Source organism: Anguilla rostrata, chromosome 10, assembly GCF_018555375.3.
Source record: "Anguilla rostrata isolate EN2019 chromosome 10, ASM1855537v3, whole genome shotgun sequence".
NCBI classification, from domain to species: domain Eukaryota; kingdom Metazoa; phylum Chordata; class Actinopteri; order Anguilliformes; family Anguillidae; genus Anguilla; species Anguilla rostrata.
The window spans coordinates 1,282,980-1,306,177 of NC_057942.1; the positions used below are offsets into that span (position 1 = coordinate 1,282,980).

Consider the following 23,198-nt stretch of genomic DNA (forward strand, 5'->3'; position numbering starts at 1 on the left):
TACTTGCGAGTAGACAAGACTACCCTGCATATCGAATCTTTTTGTTTTCTGTTTTTTCCAGACTGTGTTTGCCAGAGTTAGTCCGTGCTGATGCTACATCAGTGACTCATACTGAATACGCGTAAATATTTTATTTGGACAGGAGACATATCCCACATTCATGTTTTCTGCGCTGTGCCCAGGGTTCTCTGCACGGCCATTTTCGAGCATTAACGTTGGAGATGTGCGTCTCACACACCTGTGTGGTTCTTACGGGGCACCTGTGTGAACTCTATGACTAGTTCTGATTGAAGACACGCCACTCAAAATGTTGACCGTCACGGTTAAATAAAAACACCGCTGTCTTTGGAGCAGATGCGAGTTTACATTCCAGATTTTCCTAATGAGACGTTCGGACTCCGCTCCTCCTGCCAAAAACATCTCAGAGTGCGTATGGTTATTCTCTCAGCCGTGATCTATCCCAAACTTCTGTGCAATAGGTGCACAGACCCCGAACCTTTCAGCTTACAGACGAGGCCAAGCCTGAAAAAGTACTGGGGCCTCAAATGTCATTTTTCCCAGCTGTAAATATCCAGTTTGCTTGGAACCAACAGCAGCACCACGACGTGAGTTATGGGAAGCGATCAGACAACAGCGAGACGAAAAATAAAAAGAATATTCACCATGTTGGAATGCGCACTTCTGAACATGGTTCCCTTCCCCCCAGACTTCGCCAGAACCTCCCCCCATGCGGCTGATAAAGTGGAATAGATGACGTTTGCTGCACTGCTGTGTGTCGGTTTGGGACTCTGACTCTCTGACCCGTTTGAGCCGGACGGTGCTGCCACCCCCTTTTCCAGACCAGTCTGCCTGCTGGGCGGCACGCTCTTTAAAGAGCCACATCCCCACTTCCTGTGGGTGTAATGTGAGGATTCCAGCAGGGCTAGCCTACATACATACCTCCAATGCATGCATGTCACCCCCCCCATAATGGGTTTTGTATGTGTTCATAAAATATCTTATCTGGGTGTTTCCCTGTGCATACGCTGTGCGTTTCCCTGTGCATACGCTGTGCGTTTCCCTGTGCATACGCTGTGCGTTTCCCTGTGTATACGCTCTGCGTTTCCCTGTGTATACGCTCTGCGTTTCCCTGTGTATACGCTGTGCGTTTCCCTGTGCATACGCTGTGCGTTTCCCTGTGCATATGCTGTGCTGTCAGAGAGTGGGTCGGTCGCTAAGCGTGGAGCTTTGGCTCATGTGACGCTCCTGTTGTGGCTGCTAGCTGCTAACAGAGACGACCGCTTCCTCCCAGGCTAGCCCTGTCAGGGCGGGCCCCCGTCCTACACCAGGGCACCTGGAGAACCAGCACTGCTGCCGCGGTCACGCACCTCACCGAGCACCCCGTACCGCCACACGAGCCTGCAGCGCTCCCCGTGCACGCGGTAGCGGCGGCTAAGACGCCGGCGAAAGCCTGGCTCGGCGACGCCCGCATGCAGTGCAGGACGAGCTCGCTAAGTTAGCGACGGAGCGCGAGGCCTCGCCTCGCCTCGGTGAAGACGCGCAAACATCCCGCCATTTTTCGGCGTTACGGTAGCCGTGCTGCCGGGGTCCTTTCCAGGCCTCGCCTTCCCTCTCAGAACACCCGCCATCTTGGGTCGGTCGGGTCGGGTCGTACATGTGGTTGTCCTCAGGCACACAATGCCCTCTCTCTCTCTCTCGGTCTCTCATCTTGTGCACTGGAACAAGAGAGACTTTAAACATCCCATCTCTGTCCCCGCTGCCTTTATTACAACACGACCGGCTTCAAACTTTTAGGAGATTGGTGTCTGAGTACGGGAGAGTGTCCGGGCACTTACAAACACTTACGCTCCTCAAACCACTCAGCTGAGGCCTGACCTTGACAGGAAAAACACTGTGTGTGTGTGTGTGTCTGCGCGCACGTGTGTGTGTATGCGAGGGTGTGGTGTGTACATAAGGCCTTAGTAAAAGGCCAATTCAAGAGGTTTCCTCAGAAGAGAAGACTTGAAGACAACACAGGCCGTGGCATTGCTATATAATGTGAAACCTTACACGTAAATTCCCTTCTAATGTGTGTAATTAACTGCTCAAACGCTTTTCCCCTTTTTTTTTCTCAAAATTCTGATCATGCCGATCATTGCATACTTTATTAAGCTGAAAGGTGAAATGCTGCTTTGGTTTTCAACGCCGATTTATTTGGTTATTTAGTCTATTTTATTTGTAGATAAATAGGAGTGGACAGTCAGTCCAGTTTGTGTATTTTTTCCTCCACTTCATTCCGAAAGGGAAAGCAGAGCGGGTCACAGTACAGGAAGACGTGACATCACAGTTCAGGAAGACGTGACATCACAGTACAGGAAGACGTGACATCAGACGGGCAGATTCACATTTGGGAGGACACCTGGCTGCCCTACAGACATAGGGACCTGGGGTAGAAACGGGCACTGGGCTGGCACAGTCTTGGTTGCAATCACTCAGACGAAGCCAACCCCCCCCCCCACCCCAGCTGTGCTGCCAGACCACAACCATACCTCGGCAGGCTAAGTCTAGAACGTTCCGGACCTCCCTCCCTCACCACGGGCGATCCCTCACGCACCACCTGCCCAAACTGGAGGATCAAAGAGGCCGCCCCCTGCCCCGCTGTTCTGGACACCTGAGGATTCGCATAGCACGAGAGGGTAAACGATAAGAGCGTTAAACTGCTTCCATGTTGCCTTCTGCTAGAGGGTATGACGACTGTCCTACCAGGGAATCGAACCTTCGACCTCTGGGTTGCAAGCCCAGCTCCCTCAGCCCTGAGAGGTGCAATGTAGCCCCGTAGTTTCATTTGCAGAAAGGGCAGAGTGTGGGGCCACATTCTTTCCTCTTAAACTGACACCCCCCTCCCTGACTCCCCCTGCCCGGTGACCCCCGTCCCGCTCTGGCATCCAAGATGAGTCACTGAGACTGGAAGCACCACAGGCAGAAACCCAACCCCACCCAGAGACATTCCCAGGGCTATTCTTAGCTGCTTTTTGTTTATTAATCGATGACACCCCCCTCCCCCCACTCCCCTGCGACTCTGTATGGAGTTTATTTTTACGATGTAAATAAGACGTCTGCCGCTGAGTGTAATCATCAGGAGGGATGGAGCAGGCCGTTTTGAGCGAGGGCAGGTCAGGAGCACGCTCTCTGTGACGTGACACGTGGGTGATTAACGAAGATCTCCACTCGCGCGGTTTGATATTCCAGACCAGACCGTTAAACCCGCAGTTCCTGTTGGTTTTATGCCACTTCCTGTCGATAAGCGGCCTTGGAGATGGAGTGTGTGGACACTTCAGCCAATAATGGATTTAAATTTAGCTCAAACGCTAAAAGCAGTACACACTGCAGCCCTCCCTGTGCGGAACTTGAGACGCCTGGTTCACTTTATTTCCTTGTGTTACTGCCTTCATAAGCAGCTACTCTGAGTGATCATGTGTATAGATCCTAAGGTTGCCAGTGATCGTGTCTGTAGATCCTAATGTTGTCAGTGATCGTGTGTGTGGATCCTAAGGTTGTCAGTGATCGTGTGTGTAGATCCTGAGGTTGTCAGTGATCGTGTGTGTAGATCCTAAGGTTGTCAGTGATCGTGTGTGTAGATCCTAAGGTTGTCAGTGATCGTGTCTGTAGATCCGAATGCCTGCAGTCTGTAGTCAGGCCTGATCATTGAGGCTGTTGTTTTACAGAGCGCTCGTGCCAGAACATGCACATGAACACATAAAGATAGCAGACTAAACTAAGGTATAAAGATGCACGAATGCAGGCCTCTTCAGTTCCTCCCAAATTAAAGACTAAGAAAGGTTCGCCGAGCTTTGACCTTTCCGTGAAGGACTGAAACGGAGTTACTGCTTTATACCCCAGCTCTACTGCTCTACAGAACTCAGAACCAGGCCTGGGGGGCTGTGCTTACCTGTGCAGTGTGCTTACCTGAGCGCAGAGTTTACCTGGGGGCTGTGTTTACCTGGAGCTCATCTGGCGCATTCTGAACTCCCACAGCTGCACCTGCTCTTTGCCATCAGAGCCCAGGCAGCCCTGTCAGTTAAAGGCGTTACCGTGACAGCGAGCCGTGGCGACGGCCTCTGGCTCACGTCTCTGTGCAGGCCTGAACGGCGCAAGGTTAGACCGCTTACACGCCGGTCACTTCCTGCACAACATTTCCTTTAAATTAACCGCCTGTTAGCGGACCATGAGCACGAGGTCACCCACAGCTTCGAGGAGCATGACATCGATGTTCTCCACGCGTCATGGCTTTCTCAGTCCCCAGATGTGAACCCAGCCCAGCATTTATGGAACATTCCCAAATCCAGTCCAGAACAGAGACCGGTCCCGAATCTACATTGCCTCAGCTGTCAAACTGTTCAATCCAATTTGCATCCGTTCGACATCCATGCGAAGTAGACGGAACAGCATCACTGCTCTGTAACGGACATTCAACAGACGATTGTACAGAACCTGATCTGGCACAGAGCTTCAACTAGCCAGTGAGTCAAAGCTATTGTTCGCTTTCATATCAGTCTCAATTCTACTTGCTCCCCGTAACATTACTCTCTACCGATGACACCCAGATGAACTCTACTAGACTTTCCTCGTCTTGTTTCCATCGCTAACTTGATTCGTAGCTGGCTGGCTGGACGGGATCTCAAAAACAACATCTGCTCTGCAGTTTCGCTCCGGGTGGCACGTGCAAAATCAAAAAACTTTTTATCTGTTATCGCAAAGCACGTTTTCAGGTAGGAAGTTTCAAAACTACAAACCTGGTCAGTTCGAAAGCCCTCTCCTCTAGACATACCGTAAGTAGGTTACACTGTTTACCAAGAAAAACGGAAAGACTAAAATGGAAATGCATTTTCTTGAACATTGCAACCAACCCATATCAAGAAAACAAACAGATAACATGGCTAATTTTCAGCAACTTTCTAGGCTTAACTTGAAGGTGGACTCAGTTCCTACCTCTATAAGTAAACAGTGTGAACAGGAAGGAGCATTTCACACGTATACAGGCTGGTGCAAAATTTGCTTCAGCAAGACTTATTTTTGGACACGAACGACACACTTGATAGCTAAAATCCAGTTCGTTTCCATGTTAGCTCACGTTAGCTACATGGTTAGTCAGGCAACTGGTTAGTTATTTAACGTTTCCCTAAAAGGACAACAAACGGGCGGGGTGCACGTTGTGCGCTTTGGGACAATTTGTGCTTTAGCTCGCAATAAAAATACATCTGGACTACCTGTGCTGGCGGCTGAAGTTTGCAATGCAATGGTCGTAACGAAGGCTCGATAATTGCAACTTAGCTGACCAACAATTATTCGCATTGCTGTTATTTCCTTGCAGATAAGTTATAGCCTGCACACATGGCATGTTCCGTGCATGTCAATGTGGCAAATGCATTGTTTTACCATGCTAGCCAGCTTTTTTGTCAATTGACAATTACAAGGGTTCTTCCCTTGCAATTGCATTACAAAGTGGATAGGAATACTTCTTAGATATAAGAAACAACTATAGTGGCCTTTTCCCCCATTGGAGACGCATTGTTCAGGACATAGGCTACAAGTTAAAAGCAACTTCTTGCTGCATGTTAGCAGCAAACGGGCTAATCGCGAGAAGAACACGGCGAGGACAACAAAGCCGGGCACAAAAGGAGGCTAGCTAATGCAGACGGCTAGGAAATGAATGCATTGGCTATTGTATGGTATTTGGTCAGACAGACCAGCCAGCCAGCCAGCCAGTCAGTCTGCTAACTATGCTAGTAGACAGTTACACAAAAATGTGACATAACGTTCAGATTTGCTAGATAATGTCGTCATGAGTGTTTAAAGGTGGAACTGTTATATTTCTCTGGCCAATTACGCTCAGCTAACTTTAACGACCAACCCATTTAGCTTACTTGCCAACTTTAAAACTGCAATAATGGTTCAGCGAGCTAACACCATTAGCACGTCCCCGTGAGGCTAACATTATTGTCTTTCTGTAGTAAAGGATATTTCAAGCAGTAAGAAACGTAGCTGGCAGACGAACTTGCGAAACCAAGCTCCAGCACTTTTTTCTAATAAAAAAAATCATGTAAGTCGGTAACGTTACACAGATCTCGTAAGTGAATATGCAATATAGGTTACCTGTAAGCAAGGGTCATGCATTCGAAGAGTTTTGTGAGAGAGGCGTCAATGGAGATGTGCGATGTGCTGGTCTTCCCGAAGTGGTAGGTCTGACAGGTCTGCTTGTTGACCGTGTCGAAGTCGTAACCTTTTTTTGGTGGATGTTCGAAGTGCGGGGAAGAGACCATGAAGTGGCCGCTGTGAATGACCTGAGATTCGTCCCCATCCGACTTCTTCAGTCCCAGATTCGGCTCCTCGTTGTCGGAGTCGTCGTCCTGCTCCTGCTTGATATTCATAGCGGCCCGGCGGTACTGTCGTAGCTCGCGAGTTGCCATGCTGTAATTATTGCAAATGTACAGAACGCCTTCCTTAAACGTAAAATTGTAATAATAGCTTATAATAATAATTTTAAAAAAAGACACTTTCGCTCGTGTGGCAAAGCTGGAGTTCTAAGTAGTCATTTTCAACTTCACTAACAACTCCTCTCAGTTGCTGCAAAAGCAATCTAATGCTGAACTTATCTAGCGATCTCAAGCGTAAACGCACAAAGTTGCAACGTCACGACTTAGCCAACGGCGATTGGTCGGATTCAGAGCAACGCCCCCAGTGAGCGTCACGCGGAGCGTCTTCAAGACGTCGTTCGGTTACTGTAGCCACACTATTCAGAAAGTTTGTCACGTTGTGTCAAAGAAAGATCACATCAGCGCTAGCCCGTATACGTATTCTTATGTGCCAGCCCTGTGATGTTTACTCACGCAACTGATGCGACACAACCAGGTCTACGTATTTACTGGATAATAATAATAATATATATTTATTTATTTATTGTTTTGCCAGAGGCCACCTGTTCCTCATTTTAAAGAGAAATACAAACTGTGTTTGAATTGTATCAAAACATTAGAGTCTGCGGTTATAAGCAGTCTGCACCATTGGGCACTGTTTGAAGCAGAAGGCGCTCAATCTCATGTTTGAGTAATTTATGTTGAACTATCGATTACACAATGTGAGTTGTGTAAGCTTATTCCACCTTAAAATGGCTAGAAAATTATTCATGTACCACCATAAATTATGCTGGATAATTCAATCACTTCTGATAAGAATAATTGAAGTAGTAGCAGTAGCAGCAGTAGTAGTAGTAACGGCTGTTAGGATATCCTCATTCTAAAAATGTTGATCCCTTAAACTGTGTAAAGTGTGTTTTTAGGATTCAGTGTGCTGTGATAAATGTGTGTGTGTGTTTTGGGGGGTTGGAGTTGGGGGTGGTCAAAGAGCAGGGGGCAAGCCAAGCCAAACAGTGCTCCACTTCAGTTCTCCTGCTAAGAGATCCCAGGGTTGCTGACTGCAGCCACAGAACCTTCTCACAGCGCTCCTCCAACGCTGCAGCAACATTAACCCGGTGCAGGGATGCAAAATATCACAGTAACCACGTAAGAATGCTGTGTGTTTGGGGGAGGGGGAAGGGGAGGGAGGAGCCTCTCCCCTCCCTCAGCAACCCTAACAGACAACACACGGGACTGTGGACACTGGACAACCCCTCTTTCAAACATCCAAATGTCCATTAAAATAGAATAAAGCTCTTCACTTATGCCCCACCACATCCTGTCCATTTAATAAATAACAAACAGTTTGTAATTCTAAAAACTTGCACCTGGTTTCTTTCAAAATGGCACCTATACAGCCTCCAAACATTGCCATTTCATTTCAGTTTGTGTCAAAAGCAAATAAAATGAAAACAATACTTAATGCAAGTTGTATTGCGCATAATGTTAAATACATGCATTTCAAATAAAAAGGTGTTCAAAAAATGCAGCATTTTCAGTACTACCATGAACTAAATTCAGAGGCTCAAAAGTCAAGTCTTTTGTGACTTTTTATTAATAAAACAAATCCATTTTACATGATAAAACCAGTCACTACCAATGGAATAAATAAGTATAAACAGACCATACTGCTGAACAAGACAATACTACTGAAGCCTGTAAAGAAAAAAAAATATGGTCCCAAAAATATATACTATATATTGGGCTTTTTATAGACATTTTTCTATAGGTCCAAATTGTGTTTGATCGACTGATGGTGATAGTTCAGTGTGGCACTGGTGAAATGGAAAATGGAAACATCTCATATATAGGTGTGATTTTTTTTCAGGCAGAGAATTGCATGATATCCAAGTCAGTACATAGTGTGTAAGTGCCAGCACTGCTGGACTATAAATGAGGTATTTTGCAGTCACCTTAGCCAACCCAAAGTGTAACCCATCCAAGCAAAGAGGATTTTTGAAAAGTTCCATTTTTTCTTCCCTCCCCCCCCCCCCAACAGAAAATTAAAGTAATATCTGAGATTCCCACAGAGACTCATCTAATGAGGAAAATCTTTCTGACACCAGTCCCTGCAGCTACGCCCCAGACCCCTGGCTCTAGACTTGCACACAATCTGACATTTCTGTTGGTTATCAAGTTCACTGAAGCACCCTGGCGTCTGTATAAAACAAAACAAAAAAAATAAATTTATCGAGAGAGGGAGATTTTGGACAAAGTTGTCACTGATCTCATGATCCCAACTCTAGACACCTGAGGTTAAACTGTGGGATTGCTAGATATGCACTTCCCAAAAGTTGCCAAAAAATTAAATAAAAAATAAACACCAGGGGCAACATGAGTGTTTTCCCCAGATTGGGAGATCAGAAATGTGTTGGGAAGCAATTGTTTTTTCCAAACGACCCTTTCGAATGTCACGTATGTGCAAATCTGCGGTTCTGTCCGATTTGTGGCCCCGAGCGACGGCTCTCACTAAACTAAACTCCCGCGGGGCGGAGGGGGACGCAAGTCCAACCAAAACTCAGAGCGGAGGAACCCTGGACTGTGAAAGCGGCGGGACCCCAGCGGCTGAACTGGGTTCCGTCTGGAGAACCACCACGACAACTGAGACTGGGTTCTGCTGTGTTGCAGTGAGGAACCCAGTGTAGACTCTTGAGAAGCTTGAGGGTACCAACGCACCAATCTTCAGCACAGCAGTCAATTACAATAACCCTCTCATCGGAAAGATGCGGGCCAAACATTAGACAATGCCTTTCCTAAGGTCTACCATGCTGCTAATTTCACTAACACAGATGCCACCTCAAGTGTATATACGTGTGGGTGTGTTCTTAATCTAGAAAATATGCAACGAGAGCAGAACATTCCCTACACTGAGTCTAAGTAAAGAAAGATATCTACTCTGAATCCAAATATACATATGATATTTAAACAAAACCAACTGGAAAAAAAAAAACAAAACAAAAAAAAAACCAACTGTCAAAGTAAACACCCAGCGCTTGGCTAAATAGCGGCTTGCACGGCTTTTATATTCAAACAAAAACAAAAAAAACCCAAATCTGCCGTAGGTCAGTGGAGGCCATTTTGTTCCGGCTACAGGAGCGTGTTTGAAATGACACTGTTGTTCTATTGTGCATTTGGCTGAAGGCCTGCCTGACGGAACAGAAGGTACCGCACGGCATCCTGTGTTCTGGCACAGCCCATTTTACCTGGGAACCGTAATGCTCAGTCGCCCATAAAGATCATTTTCATACCCACTAAATTAATATTTTAAAAAAATTAAGAGATATGAATGTCTAGCCGTCTGTCGCTGAGTGCGGGTTGTGGCAATTTCAGCTAGCTTTTCAATCATTCCCATTTTTCAAATATTCAAACAGTTAAATTGTAGATATTCTCATGAAACTGATATTTCTGGGGTTCATGTGTACTTTCTCAAAGATCGTTCACAAATAAAACGTAAAAAAAGAATGGGCACTTTTGAAAAGAAAATAAAAAAATAAAATAAAAAACATGAAAAATCAAACAAAGAACACAAGATTATCTTTTTGAGAACACAAGGCACGTGACCAAGCAGGACCTATGCTACAGGCTGGTCTTCACAACAATAGATATTAAAAAAAATAATAACAAAGAGGAAAAAAAAAATCTCTAAGTGACCTGTACCGTTAATTGAACATGTAGTTGTTGTCCGTGTTAAATAAATGTTCTGAAAATTATATGAACAAAAACAACGATAAAATAAAAAAATAAGTAAATGATATTACAGCAGCAGAACCCAACCGTGAGCGAGGCGAGAGGAGGGAACAGGGCGTGACCCTCCAGCGCGGCAGCCAATCCCGGGACCAGGAGCTCCCTGACGGACAGAACGAGGAGGGGAGGGTTCGAGAGGAGAATGGCGGCTTGCAGGCGGCCGCGTCTGAAACCGTAAATAGACGGTGGCGCCCAAAACCGCTGATCCTGGAACAGTTTCAGCTTTCTGCACAAAAACAAAAAAACGTTTGGGGGGGTTGGCTTCACTGTTCCAGGATCAGCGGTTGAGGGCACCATCTATTCCGGACCGTTCCACAGACTGAGCTCTGTGTTATACTAGCTTAACCAGTGCTGTAGTGATCCGCCCTCTCCCTCGCCAATTCTCACTCTCGATTGGCCGGAACAAGAGAAGAGGTGGAGCTTAGACTTAAGGGGGTGGGGCGTGGGGGGCAGAGCAGTCCTGGACCAATGGGAGTAAGATATGTGGGGGGTGTGTGTGTGATTCAGTGACACCGCCCTTCCATCGTTGAGGAAGTGGAACCGATGAGGACGGAGGTGTGAATGGGGCTGGTATGGGGGGGGGGGAGGTGGGGGGGGGGGGGGGGAGAGAGACGGTCGGGCAGGACGCTTAACACTCCTCTGAGTTATGCGAGGAAGACTCCAATTTCCCCTTCTTCGTGGGAGGGGCCCCATCTTCTGATTCCTGCTTGAGAAAAGAGGACAGAAACACAGTGGCTGTGGTTAACACCAGTGCTTATTCACCCCCGTAGCACACAGTGTTCCCACAGAGCAAGGGACATTATTCTGAGAGCTGAACAGCACTGGCAGTGATGACTTTAGCTGAGCTGTGCTGAACGTTCAGGGTTCGGTTCTTCCACACTGCGAGAACAGTAGGGTGGGCAGTATCACATAATGGTCCAGAAACTAGGCTTTAAAAATCTGAGGTTGCAGGTTTGATTCCCCGGTGGGACACGGCCATTGCGCCCTTCACTAAGGTACTTAACCTGACGTGCCTGAGTAAATATCCAGCTGTTGTAAATGGATGGTGTGCAAGTTGCTCTGGATAAGAGCGTTTGCAAAATGCCTGAAGGTGATGACGGCCTTTATTTTTCCAAGACCGTTCCACTTCTCCTGCCTCTGCACTACCTGTGACGTGTCTGTCTGAGACGTAAACGCACTCTGCCCCCCTAGCCACACGATCAGGGCTCTCCCTGCAGTGTCTGCTGGGACAGGGCGGTGCGAAATGTCCCTGGGGGGGACTGAGGAACGGGACAAACCTGAGTGGGTTTGGCAGCTTCTGAGGGGGGCTCCTTCTCCCCCGAGGGCTTGGAGTCTTTTTTGGCGGTGCTGGGCGCCGAGGGCTCTGAGGGGGCGTGGCTCTTGCCTGCAGATAAAACGGGAGCGTTACTTTAACCCTCTAACCCAGGCATGTCAAACATACGGCCCGCGGGCCGGACCCGGCCCGTTGGATGATTTAATCCGGCCCGGCATAAATTTCTGAGTATGTCAAAAAAAGAAGCGAGTCTCTAGCTTATTTCTATCAAAAGTTATGATTTTTTAAAATAAATACAAACCAAATGCTCCCTCCGGCCGCGGGAGGGCAGTAAATGTGTAAAAGAGCTCACGTCCAGCATGCGGCATTGACACGAGTTAGTACTAAAAATAAACCGGCAATCTTGCTTCACAATTCACCACTACTAAACAAGTTATCGGTCAACACACCCTTCCCAAAATGGCACTGTCAAAAAAAAGAAAAGTGGACACGGAGTGCTTCTTTGAGCTACGAGGGGAAATTAGACAGTTCATGGAGAAGAAGGGACGCCCAGTAAAGGAACTTAAATGCAAGGAATGGGTGCAGGATCTTGCGTTTATGGTTGATATTACACAACACTTGAATACACTTAACACTACATTGCAGGGCCGTAACAGAGTTGTCACTCAATATTACGACAGCATAAGTGCGTTCAAGATGAAACTGTCACTGTGGGAGACGCAGCTATCCAACGGTGACACCGCGCATTTCTCTTGTCTCACAGCTGTGCGTCCGGAGGCACCAGACCGTCCCGATAATGATTTGGAAAAATATAAAGACAACATAACAGATTTGCTGCGAGAGTTTGAGCAGAGGTTTCAGGTATTCAGTGAACTTGAGAACAAATTTGGCTTTTTTCGCTCGCCATTTACAGTGAAGCCTTCTGATATGCCAGCTGACATTCAACTCGAGCTTATTGACTTGCAGTGCGATTCCGCTATGAAGGATAAATTTGGGTCCGTGGGATTGGATACGTTTTATCAATATCTCGTGCCAGGTTACCCCAAAATAACAGCCATGGCTGCAAAGGTTCTATCCATGTTTGGGACTACTTATCTTTGTGAACAGGTGTTCTCCGTAATGAACAATAATAAAACAAAGCAGCGCTCAAGGTTAACAAATAAACACTTGAATGACATTGTTAAATGTGCTGCTACTCAGGATTTGACACCTAATATCGATACACTTGTGAAGGCAAAAAGATCCCAAGTTTCAGGAGCCAGCAGCAGCAAGTAGACTGCAGGAGTGCAGTAAGAGAGAAAAAAAGTGTGATGACACGAAATTTGTTTGCACTCATGAATACAGATCATTAAAAATAAGATTAATCTGGTTTCATATTAAAGACAATTAATATTGTGCAGTATATTCTCAGCTTCAGTAGGCCCAGCCTAGTAGTTTGATCTGATGTAGTCTAATCTTATTGCCCATGCACGGCTATAACTTTTATTTTGTATTTCTTTTTTTATTTATTTCAAAGCAGTATGACAATTAAGGCGAAAATATTTTTTTCATAGCTCCCACTTGAGTTTGTTTAGTGTGGTGAGTTGGTTCAGGTGTAAAACTGCATTCACTTAACTGTTAAAATAAACCAGTTGTTAACACATTCACCGCCTAACATGAAATCATTTTTTTTTTTCCATTGTTGGTGAATAAATGTGTTGTGCTTAGAAAAGATCCCTTGTCATCCGTGATTATAATATGTAGGGTAGGCTACAAATGTAGGCTGAATGATAAAGCATAGTACTGAAAAACAAAGCTAAATATTTGGAGTTGACATTCTTTTACTGATCCGGCCCACCCGAGAACAGAAAGTCTGGATCCGGCCCCAGAGCCAAACTGAGTTTGACATGCCTGCTCTAACCCTTGTGAGGTCACAACAGTATCCGACTGGAACGCTCTGAACTGAACATTCTAATGCTGATGTAACAATGACTGCTTGGTAACTGAAAACAATGGGAGTCGTAGAACACTGGCTTAGAATGTTGAGGAAAAAAAATATGAAATCCCTTTTAAGAGTTCTTTAAAAATAAAAAGCCCAGAATGCTTTGCTGTACGGAACGGCATTTGTAGGATGTCCCTTTCATTTACCGAACAGATTTACTGAAGTTCAAATATACAGAAAATCTGATATGGCTGCATATTTTCTTTGATAAACACCATTTCTGTGTATTGATGTTTTTTCCCCCTCTCAGTCCGTCTTGTCCTCCATTTACAATTTAAAGGTTAGCCTCGGCAGAAAAGCACAGTGCGCACTGGGCTTCTAATTATGGAACGATCTTTAATGCGGTCATTCATGTAACCTGACCCGCAAATATCAGAACACTGTGTTGAGGAGCTCTATTACTGATATAAGAAAAACCTCATTTTTGAGAAAACACTTGCCACTTAATATTTCCTTTTTCCTCATTGTGGCGATTGATTCTGTCCATAATGTGTAATTTAATTCATACCACGCTGGCAACACAAAGTGAACTCATTTTACGCCATCTAGTGGTGCATATGTAGCCATGAACACTGCAGATATTAATATTATAAATTCAGGAGACAGACTCGGAGGGATACTCTGCTTAAAAAAAAAAAACTGTACGGATGTCCCTCACCTATAAAAGAGCGGATATTCTCAGTCCTGCCATCTTTGCTGAACCAAATCTACCCCAGAATTCCAGAAATAAAGCATGTGCTGGACAGTAATGCTGCTTGTAAATAATTACTATGCAGCCCACCGACTGCATCTGGATTGGCCAACAGTAGGGCCATGAGCCTGAGATTAGCCAATCAGAAAGTAAGAAGGGAATGACTTCTAAACCACGCCGTATCCCTGGTTTTCCACATGCAGCCACTGCCCCTAGTGCACAGGGTAACACAGGCTACCACAGGGCTGCCCAACCCTGTCCCTGGGGATCCACAGTCCTGCTGGGTTTCACCTCAACCCTAATTTGGCACACGTGATTTTACTAATTAGCAGCTCAGCAACATCTCCTGATGTTGAATGAGATGTCCTTTGTTAGGGCTGGTGAGAAAACTGATAGGATGGTAAGATCTCTAGCAGTTGAGTGAGGTGTGCTTTGTTAGGGTTGGAGTGAAAGCCTACAGGATGGTAAGATCTCTAGCTGTTGAGTGAGGTGTGCTTTGTTAGGGTTGGAGTGAAAGCCTACAGGATGGTAGATCTCTAGCTGTTGAATGAGGTGTGCTTTGTTAGGGTCGGAGTGAAAGCCTACAGGATGGTAGATCTCCAGGAGCAGGGTTGGGCAGGCCTGACGCAGGCAGACTGCTCACGCCTCACTGAGCAGCGGAGTCTCTGTGGTCCGATGAGCAGGGGATAATCCCAGCAACCGAAACCCTCCCTGACAGTGCAGCGCTGGCACGTCAGCGCTTTACGGCCAATCGCTGGCCGCATCGCTGCACCGACGACGAGCGCTTCGGCTGGACGGGTCGCCTAGGAGCCTGGGTCCACCCCGGACCGCCTCGGCGCGGAATCGGGCTGCGCGAGCGGAATCCGCGTCACGAACGAAGGCTCCGCGTGTCACTCTGCGTTGTCATGGCGTCGCCCTAAAAATACACACGCGGTTCGGCTGCCACAGAAAAATCTGCAGCCGGCTCGTTTTAAACGAGCGCCATTGAAACGGCTAATTAGCTTCGTTAAACCGGGCAATTACTGGGGGGGGGGGGTTGCCTTCGCACGAATATTTAATGAGGTTTTAAAAAAGCCAACGGTTAACTTTATGGTTAGGCAGGAATACAGTGCCAATCAAACTGCTGCTGTTATTATAGCATAAGTGGTGGCGGAATACTCATTCTTTTTGAATGAAAGTATATATTTTGAGCGATGTGTTGATTAAAAAGATAATTCTGATGAATGGATTAATTATTTTCCTTTCTTTATAGAATCCCAAAAACCATGTTGTTTTCGTATTCTCTGTTAAATCCACACTGATCAAAAACTGCACTTCTGGACATGAAGTACGGTATATTTTCAGGAAATCAATATAAGCAGACATTTGGATAAACGCGGGTGCATATAAATTAGGATCTTTGCGTTTATGTGCGATAAAACAGAAACGGACATTGAAAACCCCATTTCTGGATTATGGCAGAAAGTAAGATTCTGAATGCCGTGCGCTTTAAATTAATTTGAACCTCTGAGCAAACGTTAGTCCCGCAGACTCCTAACAGGTTTCAGTGGACGACTCTAGAAATGATTCTATTGCTCATATGCGTCCAAACTGGGCGGAATGCTGAGTGAAACGATGTTCCGGGCCCCTGTCGCGTGCGCTCTTCTTAAATAACCCCCCCCGGTGCCCGCGGGGGCTGGCAGTGCCGCGCGGGCACACTGACCGGGCTTGCTGTCGGGGGCGGGCAGGTCTTTGCCCGGGGACTGGCTCTGGTCGCTCTTCGCCTCGTTGCTGTCGCTGTGGGAGGTGCCTGTGGTCTCGGGGGCGGGGCTTCCGCTGTTACTGGTCTCCTGCTTGACAGGGGAGGAGTCTGCGATGGAGCTCTGGTTACTGTTGTCATCTGAGAGGGGCAGAAACACAAACACAGCGCTGTGTGAAGGGACCGGGACCCAAAACAAGCCGCCCAACCAGTCGCCTTTCACTCCCTCCCGCTGTGGTATTTACAAACCGGTTGTCACGGCGTTTCGCAGTGGAAATGTTCCAGAGTGAGACTGAAAACCAATACATAAATAAAACTAATATCCCCCAATCCAACTAATTTAGGGGGGAAAAAAATTATTCCCTGACCACGTTAAACATCACTGAGCTGAACTCTTTACTGTGAACCTGCTGAAATTAATTCTTGAAAGGTTTTGTTTCAAACAATCAAATAATTAAAAATCCACACAAATCAGTGCCTTGGTCTTGGGTAAAACAAAGGGTGTGTTCAACTCACTTTTCCCCTCCAGGACTTCTATTCTATTTTTTAATTCAACTTTTAAATTTAGTGGGTAAGGTCGCCTGAGAACCTATTCTTATTTATAGTGTCAACTTGACAAAGAGGGCCTCAACAACACGAGAGTATTAAACCACACAGTGAACAAGGTACAGTGTACAACATGTACCATAATACACAACACGAAACACACAGCCCTGCCTCAGAGCAGGAGAGAGACAGGCGAGACAGCTGGTACAGCCCCCCGAGTTCACCTCCAGACAAACTATTCACCGAGGGACTGTGATTGGGTAGCCGGAGGGATTTTATAAGGAGTGTCCAATGGGGGGGGGCTGTAGAAGACTGGAAGGTTTAGGCTGTTAGAGACCGTAGACTGCTGTTCCCTACCCTGCATGTCCATCATTCCGGGGGAGGAGCTGTTCTCCGGGGTCGTGACCTCCGAGCCGCACTTGTCATCCTTGCCCTTCTTCTTGTTTTTGCTCTTCTGCAAGAGAGCGGGAAAGAGAGAGAAGCACGCACACCGTCACCAGCTGTGAGCACGCACACGGCTCGCCCAAACCGGAAACGCCAGCGCTACGCCAGCCCGCCCTCGCTTTGCAGCGTCTCTTTACGCTTTACGGCAGAGTTAGCCGGGGCGAACTCACGTCGTCTGACTTGGGCTCGGTCACCGGGACCCACTTGTAGATCCGTAGGGACGTGTCGCCGACGGTCACCCATTTCTTCTCCCTGCAGAAAGACGGGGCGCACAAGCGTGAGGTCAGGAGCCGCTTTCCCATCCGCGCCCTTTCACCTCCAACACAAACCAAGAAACCGAATTTAAAACGAACTCAAAGCGCTCGTGAAAAAATCCAAACATTTTTTCGCAGTCCTCATTTCCGGTGTCAAGCACCCTCAAGGGTTTTCGAGAACCCGTGGGAACCCTGCAAAATTTATCATTAAAGCTGCATGTATACATCCGTCTGAGAAACAGGAATAACCCTCTTTTAAAAAATTTTTTTTAAAAGAGCTCAGCTGTACCCCATATGCTTCTCCATAAACCCAACGCAGCAAAACAAGATCCATCACTCCCGTCAATGGAGCACTGATGAAGGCCTTTTCAAAACCCCTATCAAAGGCAGCCACATGTCAGCTCCCCCTTAGAGGGGGATAAAGAGAGCACCTGGCATGCCCAGCCGAGCAGTCTAGACACGGAAGCTACTGCAGGGCAATCGCGAGCCGTCGGGCACCGTGCCAGTTCTGTCGATGTGGATCAAAGGGGCTCCTGGGTGGGTTTTTGAGGGATGGCACAGCGTGGTACCCATGGCAAAGCTGGCCCCGGGGGCAGCCGAGCGCTCGGGGGGGGACGGGGGACGGCTGTCAGCAGCCACGCCTCCGGGCGATGCTTTAATGGGATACGCTGCTCCCAGTGCACTTCAGCGCACAGAACTTACCATTTCAGTTCTGTTCATTTACCACCATTTCAGTTCTGTTCATTTACCATCATTTACCATCATTTCAGTTCTGTTCATTTACCATTATTTACCATCATTTCAGTTCCATTCATTTACCATCATTTACCATCATTTCAGTTCTGTTCATGTTAATTTACCATCATTTAAGTTCTGTTCATTTACCATCATTTACCACCATTTCAGTTCCGTTCATTTACCATCATTTCAGTTCTGTTCATTTACCATCATTTCAGTTCTGTTCATTTACCATTATTTACCATCATTTCAGTTCTGTTCACTTATCATCATTTCAGTTCTGTTCATTTACCACCATTTCAGTTCTGTTCATTTACCATCATTTACCATCATTTCAGTTCTGTTCACTTATGCAGTTTATAAAACGCAAAACACATCCACACAAGTGACAAAATTAATGTGGTTTAAAGTACATTCAATTTCATTCATGGAAAACACTTCTAAAAACATTTTTAAATAAATAAAAAAATGTAATGAAAACAAAATTCATTATTGCCCATTTGCAAATTAATGACTTTAAACGTTATGTATATAATTTCTGTTGGTTTTATATAAAGTTCATAACAATAAAAAATATATTTTTTTGTAATCAATTAAACTTGCTTAAAAATAAATTTCCTCAACATTCAGAAATAAAATAAATTCAAATGTAATTAAATGTTAAAGTTTGCAGTTCTGCAGAATGATTAAAAATGCAAGCAGGCAGAGTACATTCAACGCCTTATGCCCTGATCTGTCTCCATTTCAAAATACGGTTTTATTATTTAACGGCAACACTTACAACTTCATTCTAATGATTCTTCCAGGAAATGTTCAATTAAGTGCGGTCGTTAAATTAAGCAAGAAAAATAACAATTTAACGTTATATTCCTAGGACTGAGTCATATTGTGTGCTCGGCCACGCACTGCGCTCGTCCCCAGCCCCCACCGCACGCGATTTCTATTTGGACTAAAGAGCGACTCTAAGCGCTAAATTTAAAACCCCGAGACCGAATAAAACTATTCCTGCTCTCGAGCGCCGTCGTCATATAGTTACAAACAGGAGATTATTGTTATGATTCGTGCCCTGCTCGCGTCCTGAAACACTTTCCGCTGTACAAAGCTCTCTCTACCCGGCATTACACCAGGCAGAAAACGGCAAACCCTTCATGTGACTGCAACGAAATGGCTTCTGGGTTCAACCCACATTAAATGTTAATGGGAAAAAATCCATTAAAAATTCGCCGAAACCTTCGGTTTGTATACACACCGGCGCTACAGGGCGCGAGAACGCGGCGGCACACCTGATCCAAGTGAAGAATCCGACCAAATTCAATTCAAGATGACCCTTCTTTCGTTTCATTCTTTCTTCTCGTTCTCTCCTTCTCTCTCCTCCCCCACAAGCTGGGCTTAGATAACGAATAAGGTTTTTTCCCAACTTACATACCATTTCCGTACTTTCTCGATAGCTGCCATAACCCGCTTGATGTCATCTTTCGCTCTGCTCCGGGTCTCCGCGCGGACCGACCTGCCCGACATTGCTGCTGTTGGTAAAATATTTTTTAAAGCTCGCCGGCAGTTCAGACACAATGCAAACACTCAATGTAGAGCACGGAGAGGACGGAGCGCGCCTGCGCCAACTACTGAGCAGAGAGAGCACACAGCTGCACGTCGAAAGCACAGCTCGCGCTTTGTTATACACTCAACTATAATGCCGTACAGACGGGAGAACAAAGCCTTCGAAGTTGTATTGTGTAAGTGCTGAAACTTTGTCTAAAAACTTCTCTCGCGTAAACGCCGCCTGCTCAACTCTAAACAACAATATGATGCGAATTAAAAAGAACAGCTTCTTGGAAATGTTGACATATGTTGTAGTTTTATTTAAGATTTGTTTACAAACAGTAACGTTATATTATAGCTATAGCGGGAAATTATGCAAATATTTTATTCTTTGCAATACAAACACGTTTTTATTATTGACATCGCGTGGTGTTTTTTCCGCATACATTTTACAGCCAGATACATTTACAAAAAGTTATATTTAAACGTCATAAATATTGATCCAAAACGTAGGATGCTTTAATAAAACCGGTCATTTGAAAAACATGTACAAACAAAACTCTTACACATACTGCATTACCACTATTAAAACAAACAAACAACCAAACAAAAATTATAGAAACGTCTCCAATAATTGAATCACCACTGTGCCAGTCCGACCACGCGCCAGGAGCACCACAGCTGAATCCAACGTTCGGCTCAGACGAAAGGCTTTGCCGTTTTCTGCCTGGTGTAATACCTCGTGTCTGTACATACCGCAGTGGATGTGGTATAATAATAATAATAATAACAATAACAATACATTTTTATAGCAGTTAATTGGAAATCCAAAAGTGTTTAACAAGCTGCAATATCACAAAGAAACAAACAATTAAAAAAAATGAAATTAAATAATTAAATTCCATTTTATGCTTTTACATCTAGGGTGGAGTGCCTTTATGTACACACCAACTGAGGGTGTATTGCATGACACACAGAGACTTCGATAATTCTAATAATTAGATAATTAGCTGGCTAATTCGTTTTTAAAAAGTTGTCCCAAGTAGAAAATGGCTGGTTTGGAGCGGTCCACAGAGTGACTGCCGCTCTTGCCTACGGGGCCTCTGGCTCGGCTGGAGGTTCTGCTCCGGACGAGGGCTTCCTGGCGGAGGCGGACCAGCCCAGGATGTCCACCATGAACGTTTCCAGGGAGACCTCCTCCGGAATCATCCTCTCCAGCAGGCCTTTGGAATCTAAGGGGGGTGGGGGGGGGGCACACACCTTAAGACTTTCATCTCTTCTGTGTATAACCAGCAGTGGCTTCAGTGTACATGTCCCCTTCAATACGATCCACTGCTGGCTTTCTCCTCCCATTGAGCAGCAGATGTAGCTAGCTGGGGCCCTGTGGCCTGACTGTATCTGGCGTTTGCAGAACAGAAAAACCCAAATACGCACCTTTACCATCGAAGGTCTCCAGCTCGGGTGTTCCACCTTCTGGATTTGCCCCCAACAGTATGGTGAAGCACTCCGCCAACTCTTCCTCTGTCATCGGTTCCCCTGGGGGGGGGGGGCATCAAATCTTTAAATTACATACATTTTGTACAGAGCTCTTTAAATGACCCTGTTCAGCTCCTTACTGAAATATCAGATTTGTTTGAGAGGATGAAGAACTTCAAATCCCTTCCTGTTGCAGTGAGAAATTTCCCTGAGGTCACCTAATGACCTCCACGGCTGCACATGAAAGGAAACCGCTCGTTTACTTTACCATGGCGCTGTGCCGAGTGAAGGTGAGACGTTAAGGTGAGACGTTCAGGTGAGATGTTCAGGTGAGATAAGATGAGATGTGAAGGGGAGATGTTCAGTGAGATGTTCAGGTGAGATAAGATGAGATGTTCAGGTGAGATAAGATGAGATGTTCAGGTGAGATGTTCAGGTGAGATAAGATGAGATGTTCAGGTGAGATGTTCAGGTGAGATGGGGGATTGTGGGTAGAGCGCGCTGCTGAGCTGCTTCTGAAGCACAGGCGGCGCTAACGCTAGCGAACCTCTGGTCTGCAGCAGGCGGAGCATGTCGTCTCTGGAGATGACGCGCTCCCCGTCTTCGGTCAGGCGCCCCAGGGCGGCGAAGGCGCGCTGGAGCTCCTCCCGGCTGCTGTCCACCACGGGTCGGTGGTTCACGTACAGCCGGATGAAGTCCTCCAGGTCCACGTCTCGGACCTCCACCCCCGTCTCTGCAAACCGGCTGTACTTCACCTCGCTCTGCATGTCCTCGATCTGAGGGAGGAGGCCCCACAGATCCTTAACCTCACCCATCCACCCACTATCTAGCCCGCTTATTCCTGGGTCGCAAGGGGGCTGGAACCTATCCCAGCATGCACTGCGCAAAAGGCAGGAATACACCCTGGGCAGGCCTGGGTCTGTGGCAGCAAGTCTGTGGCTAGGGTCTGTGCCAGCAAGTCTGTGGTTAGGGTCTGTGGCTAGGGTCTGTGGCAGCGGGTCTGGTACTTAGCAGACAGGCCGAAGCAGGTAGGCCGAAGCAGGCAGGGCATAGCGGGTTAAGGTTAGGGGTTAGGGTTAGGGGTGTGCCTCTCTGTCAGAGGGTTAGGCTTAGGTTTTAGGGGTTAGGGTTAGGGTTAGGGGTGTGCCTCTGTCGGAGGGTTAGGTTTTAGGGGTTAGGGTTAGGGTTAGGGTTTGCGGTGTGCCTCTGTCGGAGGGGGCGAAGCCGGTTAGGGTTAGGGTTAGGGTTAGGGTTAGGTGCGCGCCTCTCTGTCGGAGGGGAAGAAGCCCAGCGCCCTCATCATGGTGGGCAGCTCCGTCAGGGGGATCCTGGTGGACACGCGCCGCGGCTCCATGGAGTCGATGCCCTGCAGGCGCAGCTGGCAGTAGTAGAAGTAGTCTGTGATATCCTGAGGGGAGAAGAGAAACACCTGAGCAAACTACTCAGCCAGAAAACCTACAGCGCCCTCTAGTGGCCTGCCGTCAGCACGGCTGTTTGGTCATCCAGCGTCCTGTTCCGAATCAGCACACTTGCCTACTATTGAGTATACACTTTGTATTCGACTTGTGTACTCAATAGTAGGCAAAAAGCCAGTGAGCATTAAGATAATGCTGCCATCATTGTATCACTGTCAACATTTTAATGTAGCTGCTATGAATGTATAGTAGGAATTAACTGATTTCCATGAAAGATTTACTAGGACTTCTAGTCTGTGATTGATGTTTGAAAGGTCATTGATAATGACAGTCCTCAGTCTTGAGGCGCATCTCTGCTCCTTCAGAAGGGTGTAGAAGGGCACGATCCCTACTCTGAAGAGCGTCCCTCTCCCTTCCAGAAGGGGTAGAAACTGCACAGAGCCCTGAGCCCCCAGAGGGCCTCGCTCCAGACCCTGGGGAGCCTGATCCCAGAGAAACACAGACAGGGCCAGCCTGGGGCCCCCCGCCCTGGTCCCGGAGAGCCGCAGGGTCCGCTGGGGTCCCCAGCCCTGGTCCTGGAGAGCCACAGGGTCTGCTGGGGTCCCCAGCCCTGGTCCTGGAGAGCCGCAGGGTCTGCTGGTTTTTGTTTTCACCTTATAATTGAGAGCCCAGTGCCTCTCCAGGACCAGGGCTGTGGGCCCCCAGCAGTAGGATGCAGGATGTGGTTGGCAAGAGGTTCTCAACTTTATGTTTACATTATAATCAAAGCATTTTCCTCATGTTCAGGACAGAATTCTTCTACAGTTTTGGAGAGTCAGTGATGTTTGTTGAAATTTCAGATTTCTCTTCAAATTTGAGACTTATCAAACATTTTCACTCATTGTTCAGGACAGAATTCTTCTAAGTTTTGGAGAGTCGAGTGATGTCT

At 46.7% G+C, this 23,198-nt stretch overlaps 3 protein-coding genes across 5 annotated transcripts in view; all 3 read right to left on the bottom strand.

Annotated features, from left to right (window-relative positions):
• mlxip (MLX interacting protein) overlaps positions 1 to 6,655 on the bottom strand; it is a 29,862-nt gene extending 23,207 nt beyond the window's left edge. The window contains 1 exon segment of the mRNA XM_064353344.1: positions 6,133 to 6,655. Within this exon segment, the coding sequence (XP_064209414.1) occupies positions 6,133 to 6,446 (314 nt within the window). The 5' untranslated portion in view covers positions 6,447 to 6,655.
• A 1,308-nt stretch (positions 6,656 to 7,963) lies between these two features.
• Positions 7,964 to 19,498, bottom strand: LOC135264605 (B-cell CLL/lymphoma 7 protein family member A-like). Of its 3 annotated transcripts, none has more exons than XM_064353338.1 (6): positions 19,267 to 19,498; positions 17,019 to 17,100; positions 16,762 to 16,858; positions 15,823 to 15,999; positions 11,453 to 11,559; positions 7,964 to 10,878 (listed from the first exon to the last, which is right to left on the bottom strand). In XM_064353338.1, the coding sequence occupies exons 1-6, from the start codon at positions 19,356 to 19,358 to the stop codon at positions 10,804 to 10,806; spliced, it is 630 nt and encodes a 209-aa protein (XP_064209408.1). In that variant the 5' UTR covers positions 19,359 to 19,498; the 3' UTR covers positions 7,964 to 10,803. The 3 variants fall into 3 exon arrangements, with proteins under 3 accessions (XP_064209408.1, XP_064209409.1, XP_064209410.1); XM_064353339.1 differs by lacking the exon at positions 19,267 to 19,498 and adding an exon at positions 19,124 to 19,240; XM_064353340.1 differs by lacking the exon at positions 19,267 to 19,498 and adding an exon at positions 18,622 to 18,971.
• Positions 19,499 to 19,678: 180 nt separating this feature from the next.
• On the bottom strand, positions 19,679 to 23,151 carry LOC135264539 (cilia- and flagella-associated protein 251-like). The gene is made up of 6 exons (XM_064353243.1): positions 23,140 to 23,151; positions 22,663 to 22,845; positions 22,120 to 22,263; positions 21,403 to 21,631; positions 20,814 to 20,915; positions 19,679 to 20,611 (listed from the first exon to the last, which is right to left on the bottom strand). Exons 1-6 carry the CDS (start codon positions 23,149 to 23,151, stop codon positions 20,472 to 20,474), a joined length of 810 nt encoding a protein of 269 aa, XP_064209313.1. The 3' UTR covers positions 19,679 to 20,471.
• Positions 23,152 to 23,198: the final 47 nt, after the last annotated feature.

Excerpts from the sequence above, each read along its gene's own strand:
- LOC135264605 (XM_064353338.1), bottom strand. The coding sequence starts at position 19,358 with ATGTCGGGCAGGTCGGTCCGCGCGGAGACCCGGAGCAGAGCGAAAGAT. Across the intron at positions 17,101-19,266 it reads ATCGAGAAAGTACGGAAATG|GGAGAAGAAATGGGTGACCG; the intron begins GTATGTAAGTTG and ends GTCTTTCTGCAG. Across the intron at positions 11,560-15,822 it reads CGCCCCCGACAGCAAGCCCG|GCAAGAGCCACGCCCCCTCA; the intron begins GTCAGTGTGCCC and ends TTTTATCTGCAG.
- LOC135264539 (XM_064353243.1), bottom strand. Across the intron at positions 22,264-22,662 it reads GGAGAGGGACGCTCTTCAGA|GATATCACAGACTACTTCTA; the intron begins GTAGGGATCGTG and ends TTCTCCCCTCAG. Across the intron at positions 20,916-21,402 it reads CCGCCTGCTGCAGACCAGAG|GGGAACCGATGACAGAGGAA; the intron begins GTTCGCTAGCGT and ends CCCCCCCCCCAG.